The sequence below is a fragment of the Micropterus dolomieu genome, linkage group LG07, assembly GCF_021292245.1.
Source record: "Micropterus dolomieu isolate WLL.071019.BEF.003 ecotype Adirondacks linkage group LG07, ASM2129224v1, whole genome shotgun sequence".
In the NCBI taxonomy this organism is placed as follows: domain Eukaryota; kingdom Metazoa; phylum Chordata; class Actinopteri; order Centrarchiformes; family Centrarchidae; genus Micropterus; species Micropterus dolomieu.
The window spans coordinates 1,118,246-1,128,070 of record NC_060156.1 but is presented as its reverse complement, the minus strand read 5'-3'; the positions used below and the strand labels follow the sequence as shown (position 1 = coordinate 1,128,070).

The following is a 9,825-nucleotide window of genomic DNA, read 5'->3' as shown; positions in this document are numbered from 1 at the left end:
TTCAGCCGTACGTGTTGCCGACCGGCTCGGCAACACGGACTGGAGCGAGAGTTTCAGAGCGGTGAGTTATTAATCTGTATCCATAAAGTTTTAACTGAGCTCTGTCTCTACATCACAGGAACAACTTTATGTCCACTGACTGAAAAGATTCATAACTCAAAGGAGAGGGAAAAAGCCAAAAGGCATGATACCACCTCTTTAATGGAACTTGTCACTCAGGTATAATGAGTGGAGATCTTCTGTTTTCTACATTAAGATGGAAAATGATGCTCTGCTGTTGGATATGAAGAGGACTTATTTGTTCCACTTCAAGTGTAAGTAGTTTAAAAGTGACTACTTCTAACCAGTTTGGTGGGATTGGCTTAGGGCTGTAGCCATCAGTCGTTTTCATTATCAATGATGCTGCCAAGTATTTTTGATTTATCGATTGTTTGTAGGGATGCACCGAAATTAAAATTTTTGGCCGAACCCGTATATAATGAAAAACTTTCCCGAATACCGAACAAGTACATTCACATTCTTTCCATTTATTTTCCCTTTTTTAACCACTGCATAAATTAAACAGTCAAAATGAGCTTTTTCCTCAGTGTTTCCCACAGGATGTGGAGAGACTATGGTGGGGGCCCGGGGCCCAACAGGGTCCAGTAAAGTAAATTATATGAGTCCACGTACTTCTAATGGACACATGTAATATGTTTTATACTTCCTGTGAATATAATGAAGTTAAAACTTATTTCCATCCTGTACAGACGCCTTATTTTGAATACAGTTTTATGTGGTTCTGGTCTTCACAGCCTCTCTTCACACTAAAGAGACAACCTGACAGGATAAAGTCTCCAACCTGCCTGTCAGCTCGCTCTGGGCCGCTTCACTTACCGTAAAGGCTCGAATACGTGTGCACTCCAAATGTAGGTGCGGCTAACTTAATCTCCTTCTCACAGACGAGTGACAGAAACACAGAAGCGGTTCTTTTCTAAGAAGTCAGCCACAGATGGAGCTGATGTGCTGAGTCAGTTCAGCAGAACAGCGTCTGAAAACAGCTCAGACACTTTAAAATGCTTCCACACTGTCGACATGGCAACGTGATTGTTCGGTAAAATGTTTTTGGTCTTTTGACTCATTAGGCCGAACACAGAAAGTGCTTTTTTTGCTGTTTTCGGCTGATTAATTTCGGTGGCTGAATGTTCGGTGCACCCTACTTGTTTGGTCTATAAATGGTCTTAAAAAAAAGTTTTTCTCAAGCCCGTCTATGATCTCCAAATATCTTGTTTTCTGCAGAAAATTACAGTAAATGTAGGATAATCAACTCCGAGGTTTAAACATTTTAACCTGACTGAGAGTCGGCAGTCAGACTAGCTACAATACCGGTCAAAGGTTTTTTTTAGTTCTTCTGTAAAGTTCAGTGAAAAACCTTAAATGATCCCAAAGTCAGAAGTTAAAAAAAAACAACGTTTACGTCACCAAAAAAGAGATTTTCAGATTTCCTAAATTTAAGGGCTGTAGAAATGTGTTTACTTTCCTTACACTGCAGCAGAATAACTTCACGTTGTTAACTCATCGCTTGATCCCTTAAAATATCTGAAATTTACAATATTTCTCAATTTTGCCGACATAAACACATTTCTACATTTAACACCTTGAACATAATTTAATTGTTAATTTTTCGATCTGAAAATGTTTTGGTGACGTAAACTCTCGTTACTCCTCACTTCCTTCTGACAGTATTTAGATTTTGGAGGACAGGAAAGTACTCACAGCGATCAGAGTGGGAGGAACGACGGGCTCCTGAGCTCTGGTGGGAACTGCAGCCGCCTCCTGAGGAAAACAACAACAACACGAGTCAACAACGACAAACAACAAGGTGTTTCCCAGAGATGGCGTTCTGTGAGGATGGAGGGGGGGAAGCCGGTTAGGACAGATAAAAACCCTGCAGAGAGGACAGAGGGGAGGAGGTCAACAGCTCGGGACAGGAAGAGGAAGAAGAAGAAGCAGCGGAGGGGTCTTCGTGATGATGATGATGATTGGCTGCTGCGTTACAGTGAAGAAGGTCAAACGCAGGTGACAGTCCACACGGGGTTAAATTAGGGGGAAGTGAAGGGAGGATGACGGCGACGGGGGTCGGACCAACCTGTGGCTCCCAGTCCTCAAACTCCTCCTCACTCACTGCATAAGCTCCGCCCGGCTGTAACTCAAACTGACTCTGGTATCGGACGTCTTTAAACGGCGGTGGGAGGGGCTCCGGCGTCGCCCGCACCTCCACCGCTCTGCGTGACGGACTGGGAGACTTGACGGGCTTGATGATCTTCCTGGGAGAGGAGGATCTTAGCTCTTTCTGCAGAGTGGCGATAGCAGAGCCAGCGATGGACACCTGATCGAGCCAAACGAGAAGAGCGTTAACGGAAACAAACGCTCTCAAAGTCCAAAGAGCGGCGGAGAGAGACTCTGAGTGAAGGCAGGAAGTCACAGCAGGACTCGAGACATTGAATTATATTATAATAAAAAAGACATAAATATACAAACATAAATAAAGCAAAAAAAAAAACTCATCGCGATAAAAAATGTCTTATCATTAGATATCGATATTTATCACGATAAATGTAAAATCATTATTTCCTTCTCAGAACAAACACTTGATTGAATATTATAAAATCTTTTTTCAGTTCTTTTTCCTCAACAAAATCAATATCTTAATAGAAAAAATAAGTGTTAAATCATTTGTGGGTCAAACATTTATTTTGTTGTTATGGAGGAATCAGTTTTAATGACTACTTTGTAATCTGTTGCATTTAGGATGCTGATATTTTATAACTGAGATGAAATTAGATGAGGATAAAAATATGTTACTGGGATTCCGCATACATGTAACTACTGTTACAAATATTTCCTGTTTTTGTTCCTGTTGTGTTTTATTGTTAGTTTTTAATATTGAGCTTAAATACAAAAACACAATATTCGATATTGTCAGGTGTTGCGTGGTGATCAAATAACACAGAATTTTGTAAAAAAAAATTTAAAAAGATTAAAAAAAAACAGATTTAAATTTTAGCACAATTTTAGTAGTAATAATTTTATTTTAATTTTTTTTAAAACTGTAGATACTGTTTTTAAAATCTTTTTCCAAATTGCAGCATGTAAAGCCTTCAGATCCAAGACAAAACACCTCAGAGTCTCCAGCCTCAGCCTCAGAGAGCACGTAGCACGCTGCGGAGGCATCAGGTCAAATGGTTCCGTCTCAAAAGACAAGAACCAGTGCAGTAACATCCCTGCACACACACAAACCGTGATGAGTGAACGGCGTGAAAGTTTAGCGTGTCGGATGCTGTGAGCAGGAAACCAGAGTGAATCACACCACAGAACAGAGTGGAGTCCGTGTGTTAACATTTGTTAAAGATGAAATGGCGGGTTCGGGGATGACGGCGGCCTGCAGCTCCTCTTCCTTACCTCGTGGCTCGGTTCATGTTTAGGAACAGAAACTTTAGAAACTGTGAAATGTGGGACTGGAGACGGGGCGACGCCGGAGTCCACGTGGGTGGAGATCTCTGTTGTTGTCTGAATCTGGAGCAGAGTTTATTCAGCGGTTAAGAAGACTCGACTCTTATTGTCAGACATAACATCTGTTATGAATTCAGCAAACTCCTCCGACCTGGGAGACCTGGACCCGGCGCTGCTCTGAGGCGGCAGCGACGGCAGCCGGCGGTTCAGCAGGCAGCGTTTTAGCTACGACGACATGTTTCACTGCAGTCGCCGCCGCCTGCTGCTTCAGCTCCGCCTCTACGGCCTCCTCCTCCTCAGCTCGCCCGCCCTCCACACGCACGGGCAGGCGGACCCGAGCGAGGTCAACGGCCGCCACCACCGTGGCCACCGCCCCGGCTTTCACCCCTCCCTCAGCCTGGAGACACAAAAAGCAGCACATAGATCTGAGGACAGGAAGTCGGGAGGAAGATGTTCAACGAAAAGCCCCGAAGACTGAAAGAAAATACTTCCATAATATCCGAGGAAGGTTCAAATCAAGGGTCAGATTATCTACACAGGAGAAGAAACAAGAATGACTGAAGCCATGAAGCCGAGCGGCATGCAGCTCTGCAGAGACACGTGCAGTTTACTCTGCCAGTGAAGCCAGAACAAGATGGAGAATAAGATACAGAGGGAGGGAAGAAAAGCACAGTGAGGACCTTTTAAACAAACCCCATGACTTCAGCAGATTTATGCAAATGTATTTTTTGTCACATATAACTAGGGATGGGAATCGCTGGTACCGACAGAAACAGCCCGGTATCGAGTGGAATCCAAACGTCAGAACTTCTTACTTACTTTTTGGAACCAGATCGCGGCAGAAAGTGACTATTTGTCTGGTTTTTCTTGCAGCCAAACAGGCAAGCAACACACCGAGAGAAAGAGAAGAGCTCGGCTTTTATTTCTCTTTACGTGGCTGCACCATAAACTGTATTAAAAAAGGCTGCACGCGCTCAGTCCACGCTGATTTTAACAGCCGCTCACCTTCGGCTGCGTCTCGGACACGTTCGTCACTGCTGCAGGTTTATCAGCACGAGCCGGGCTTCCCGTTGGTTTCATCTCCTGGGATCGTTTAAAACGTGTCTGGACATTTTTATTAGCTGTTCACATCACTTGTCACTGATCGATCAGCTGATTTTACTGGCTTGATGGGCTGGACGTGCGGCCTCTCTTTACTCTGGGAGTCTTTAGAGACTCATTTTATTATACAACTATTGTTCCATTTGTTGTGTCGTCTACTCTCTGTAGATTATCTACGTCTGTTATCATGTTTCTTATCGGTCTTTTAATTATTTTCTCATGAGGTCTTTTATGTAACAAATAAAAGAGATTTCATGTCTTAACAGAATACTGGACCTTGGCCCGTCTTCAGCTCTGATGTACCGAGGTGTCCTCCCAGGCTCCACACCTCCACTGTTTTCATGTGGTTTGTTTTGAGCATGTTTGTATTTTCCTTTGTCTCATTTCACCCTGACCCGGGGTAAAGTTTCAGTTCCATCCTCAGCAGGTGGGGGTGAAGACAACCAAAAGCTGCAGCGTTGCCCTTTTTTGGTAATAACTCTAGTCTTCTATGTCTTAAATATCAATGTCAAGGCTTCTAGGACAAGTCCTGTACTAGTGTTGGGCGAACAGACGACTATACAGGCTTACAGTTATTAAATTAATAAATTCTCTGATTCCAGCGTCTTAAATGTGAATATTTTCTGGTTTCTTTCCTCCTCTGTGACAGTGAACTGAATATATTTTGGTTTTGGACAAAAGAAGACATTTGAGGACGTCAACTCGAGCTTTGGGAAATCCTGTTTGGCAATTTTTACAATTTTATGGACCTACCAACTGATTGATTAATCGATAAAATAACCGACAGAATAATCGTCAGTTGCAGTCCTGCCGCTCAGAGACTCAGCGAGCTAACCCAGCGACAGCCGGCAGAAGACTTTCACATCTTTGTTTTGTTTCCGTGGAGTCTGAATAAAGTGTGTTTTACAACAAGTTAATAATTTGTTTGGTTACAGTGATATTTTTCTGTTTGAGAGGGGAAACATCTGAAGAGAGGAACATGTGAGCGTGCGGTTAAGGTGAAAAAAGGTCCTCTCGTGGTCCGACAGAACAAAGTGACAGAAAATAAACAAACTAACAAACAGGAAAAAGTGAAAAAATATGAATGAAGTGACAGTTTGAGCAGCAGTGATGGTGGCGGACTGTGGCGGTCTACCTGCTCTCCGGACACGCCGGCCTCATGCGGGCCCCGGCTGCGAGCCTGATCCACGGCCGCCACCACGGTAGCCACCGCCACGGTCTTATGGTCCTGGGGAACATGCTCGTCCTGACGCATTCACATTACAGCAACACATCAACACATGTTCACGCTACACCAACAACACACAGGCAGAGCCGGGCCGAGTTCACTGCTGACTCACTAGTCAAGCTCAACAACACGTTCACACCAGACGAGTTCACCCTGACTGTGTTTCACTGAGCGAGCCTGAATAGTTTGGATGCACTGAATAAAACCTCCTCAACCTGCATGCAGCTTCACATTAAAGAGGCGGCTCCACCGTCCTCACCTCTCTGGTGGCGGTGACCTGCTGCTCCCAGTGCTTCTCCATGTGAAGCTGGGCGGCGCTGCTCACGCTGGTCATGCTGGACATGCTGGACATGCTGGTGTAGCTGGCTTCAGCCACGTAGTCGCCCTGCTTCCAGGGAGGCAGGACCTCCGCAGAGGCAGAAATCTGCAAGAGGAAGTCAAAAGTTTATCACACCTTTTCCTCAAGCCAATCATACATGCGGCGCTGCACTAGTGGCAACCTGCTGCTCTCACAAGTGAAGTCAGTGCTGAAGCACCTTAAACCTGCGTCCTCTCCAGCAGCCAGCAGGGGGCGACTCCTCCGGCTGCAGAAAGAAACTGTTTCTACTTGTCAGCTGATTTATTCCCTCAGTAAACACTTTCCTGATGAGTTTCTGGTCTCAGTCGCTAGTTTCAAGTCTTCTTCAACACAGCATGATGTTCATTTAGTAAATTATGGTCCCATTTAGAGGAACAGAGACCAGGAAGCAGGGGAGGCTTTAGGGCGGGGCTACAAGCTGAAAGGCGACCTGTCAATCAGAATAGAGGCGACTCGTATCCGCTGCTCTGTGTACATTTAACCAGCGCCGCTGAAAAAGCTCATTTTTCAGTAAGTACGTTTTGTTTTAAGCCTGTTTGTCGCTAGCTAAACTGAGCATCCCCCGCCAATGCGTCTTGCTAACCAAGCTAGCTAGCTCCACCCTCATGTCCAAATATGGTCACGCCTGGTTCCAAAAAAACAAGATGGCGACCACCAAAATACCAAACTGTAGGCTTTAACATGACAGAGTCCACAAACCAACGGGGGGACATCACTTCTTTTATAGCGTCGGCGGTGTGATCGCATTGTCACAGAGGCTGTTTACATGTTTACAGGACGAGCAGAAATGACGTGCAGAAGAGATTTGAAATTCCTAATAAAGGTAAAACCCCACAGGATGTGCCTCAGTGGCAGGTACGATACTTTTACCTACAAGGTGGTGGCGTCAACATTTAGCGATAGCAGTGCGTTGGAAGAACTAGCTTGTGTGAACACTAGAGCTGCAACGATTAATTGAATAATCAATTAGTTGTTCATAAATGTTATTAAATTAATCGTCTATTTTGATAATCGATTAATTGGCTTGAGTCAATTTTTTGGGGTGAATCCAATTCCAGCTTCTTAAATGTGACTATTTTCAGGACAAGACATCTGAGGATGTCGCCTCTATGCTTTGAGAAACACTGGTCGCCATTTATCACATTTTCTGACATTTTATAGACCAACTAATGCATTAACTGATAAACTAATCTGCAGATTAATCGAGAAAGAAAATAACCGTTAGTTGCACCCTTGGTGAGTCAGAGTGTTTAAATTTAGTAGAGAGCAAATCTTGACTCCAGTAAACATGTCACATCAGCTGGTGTGAAAACGGCTGCTGGGCGTTAGAAGTGTCGTTGACCTGGATGTGAACTCACCTGTTTGCGGGTCATGATGGGGGACTTGACCGGTCTGATGGGAGAGACGGACAGTCTGGCGGAAGGAGAGACGGGTCTGTGGAGGACAAAGACGACACACGATACTTAAGTATTCTGTTTCATGAATTCTCCGACAGATATGCTGCTTCTGAGATTCTTTGCCAGCGTGGATCACCATCTTGCATGGCCGTCTCAGGGGCCGCGGTCGTACCTGACGGCTGCGGGCGTCGGCCCTTTCACGTGTCTGACAGGTGAAGGCGACTGCTGGCGTCCTCCCGCCACCTTGGAAACGAAGGACGGCGGGGACCTGGAGGTCGGCTTCGGGGGAACCCGCGGGGGAGTCTTGTGAGCCAAATGCTGAGTCATCATTCCTCCTTCCACGTGCATCTCCATCATGGTGGTGGCTTGGAAACTCGCCTCCACCTTCTGAAGGGGAAACGTCACGTAATGAGCGATTTGTTTTATGGAGACATCTGTTAATGAATCCTTAAAGTAAGAACGTCTCACCCTCTGTGCTCGGGTCTGGGAAGTCGTCATCTGGGATGTGGACACAATAGTCTTGGTTTTCTTAGCAGGTACAGCTTCTTCACCTGCAGCAGAAACACACGCAGGTTTGCGTTGATCCAGATACGAAACTAAACAACAACTAAACTTTGTCTTTAAAGATGGTGGATCTTAAATTTGCTGATTGAAAAAGAGTCTGGAGGTCCTCACCCTGAACCAGCAGCTCGGCGGTGGACGTGGCCCGTCCGCTGCTGTTGGTGGCGGTCACAGAATACGTCCCAGAATCCTCTGGGAAGGCCTCAGCGATCAGCAGACTGTACAGGTCTCCCTCCTGGAGGATCCTGAAGTCCGCCGAGCTCTGGATCTCGGCTCCCTCTCTGTAGAACTTCACCACAGGTGTTGGGATTCCTGTGACTCGGACGTCCAGCCTCACCTGGCTGCCCTGTCTCACCGTGGAGCTCTGCAGTCTCTGAAGGAAGTTTGGAGGCGCCGTCTCGGCTGCAGAGACAATAAACACTTCTCATTAGCCCGGGTTTACTTAGTCGTAGTTTCACAAGACATTTTTCAGACAATCAATCAACAAAAACTGAATTTAAAAGAGTAAAAAACTGTAAAATGTGACGTCTTTAAAGGTCTAACTGTTCAAAACCCAAATATTCAGTTTAATCAGGTGCATTTAAACTGTGTCATCATTGTGGGAAAACTACACAGCTGCAGCCAGAAAATCCATGTTGGAAATTAAACAAAATCTATTTCACACACGAGGATTGAATGAGAGTTAAGTTGTAAAGATGGCGAGTCCGAGTCCAGGCCAGAAACAGGTACCCGGCGTAAAGATGAACAGGATAAACTCTGATCCTGAACCAGTTGATGTTTGGAGTCTTGTTCCTCAGGATGTGAGATCCTTACTGGCTCAAGTTCAAGCTGTTAATCACGTAATAAACTTGTGATTCCTCTTAAGGAAAGTTATGCTGCAGCAGCTGCGTCTATTTTGGGTTTATCACTGGGTTAAGTAACAGGCCACGCCCCCTCGCCTGACAGCAGGACAAATTAAGACTCTCATCACTCTCATCTACGGAGAGTGCAGATGAACAATTGTGTTGTCATTGCTATAATAACGTTCTTTGTATTTATTAGATTGATTGCCCCTTCAAACCCTGGATCCCTGGGCCCCTGGGATCCCTGGGCCCCCTCTCACCTGTAACCAGGAGTTCTGTATTAAAGTCTACCTGAGCTCTCACCTGGAACAAAGAAAATAATAAGAAAATACTAAAACAAAGACAGTTAGCTCCATGGTATAATACTGAAACTCGCAAATTAAAGCAAATATCGCGGAAACTTGAGAGGAATTGGCGTTCCACCAAACTGGAAAATTCTCGTTTAATTTGGCAAGATAGTCTTAAAACTTATAGGAAGGCCCTCCGTAATGCCAGAGCAGCGTACTACTCGTCATTAATAGAGGAAAATAGGAACAACCCCAGGTTTCTTTTCAGCACTGTAGCCAGGCTGACAGAGAGTCACAGCTCTATTGAGCCAAGTATTCCCATAGCTCTCAGTAGTTACGACTTCATGAGCTTCTTTAATGATAAAATTCTAGCTATTAGAGACAAAATTCACCAAGACCTGCCCTCAACTGGCACCGACTTATCTCTAAACTCAGGAACCTTAGAAACAGCTGTAGAACCAGATACATGTTTAGACTGTTTTGCTTCCCTCAATCTTTACCAACTAACTTCAATAATTTCTTCATCTAAACCATCAACCTGCCTCTTAGACCCCATCCC

The 9,825-nt window shown here is 45.0% G+C and overlaps 1 protein-coding gene across 1 annotated transcript in view; it reads right to left on the bottom strand.

The window, feature by feature from the left end:
• ttn.2 (titin, tandem duplicate 2) overlaps positions 1-9,825 on the bottom strand; it is a 217,544-nt gene that overhangs the window by 205,638 nt on the left and 2,081 nt on the right. The window contains exons 3-12 of the mRNA XM_046054487.1: positions 8,252-8,539; positions 8,045-8,127; positions 7,749-7,963; positions 7,538-7,613; positions 6,081-6,245; positions 5,729-5,821; positions 3,644-3,889; positions 3,442-3,555; positions 2,129-2,368; positions 1,756-1,815 (exon numbers count right to left, since the gene is read on the bottom strand). Of these exons, the coding sequence (XP_045910443.1) occupies positions 1,756-1,815; positions 2,129-2,368; positions 3,442-3,555; positions 3,644-3,889; positions 5,729-5,821; positions 6,081-6,245; positions 7,538-7,613; positions 7,749-7,963; positions 8,045-8,127; positions 8,252-8,539 (1,580 nt within the window). The remainder of the gene's footprint in view (positions 1-1,755; positions 1,816-2,128; positions 2,369-3,441; positions 3,556-3,643; positions 3,890-5,728; positions 5,822-6,080; positions 6,246-7,537; positions 7,614-7,748; positions 7,964-8,044; positions 8,128-8,251; positions 8,540-9,825) is intronic.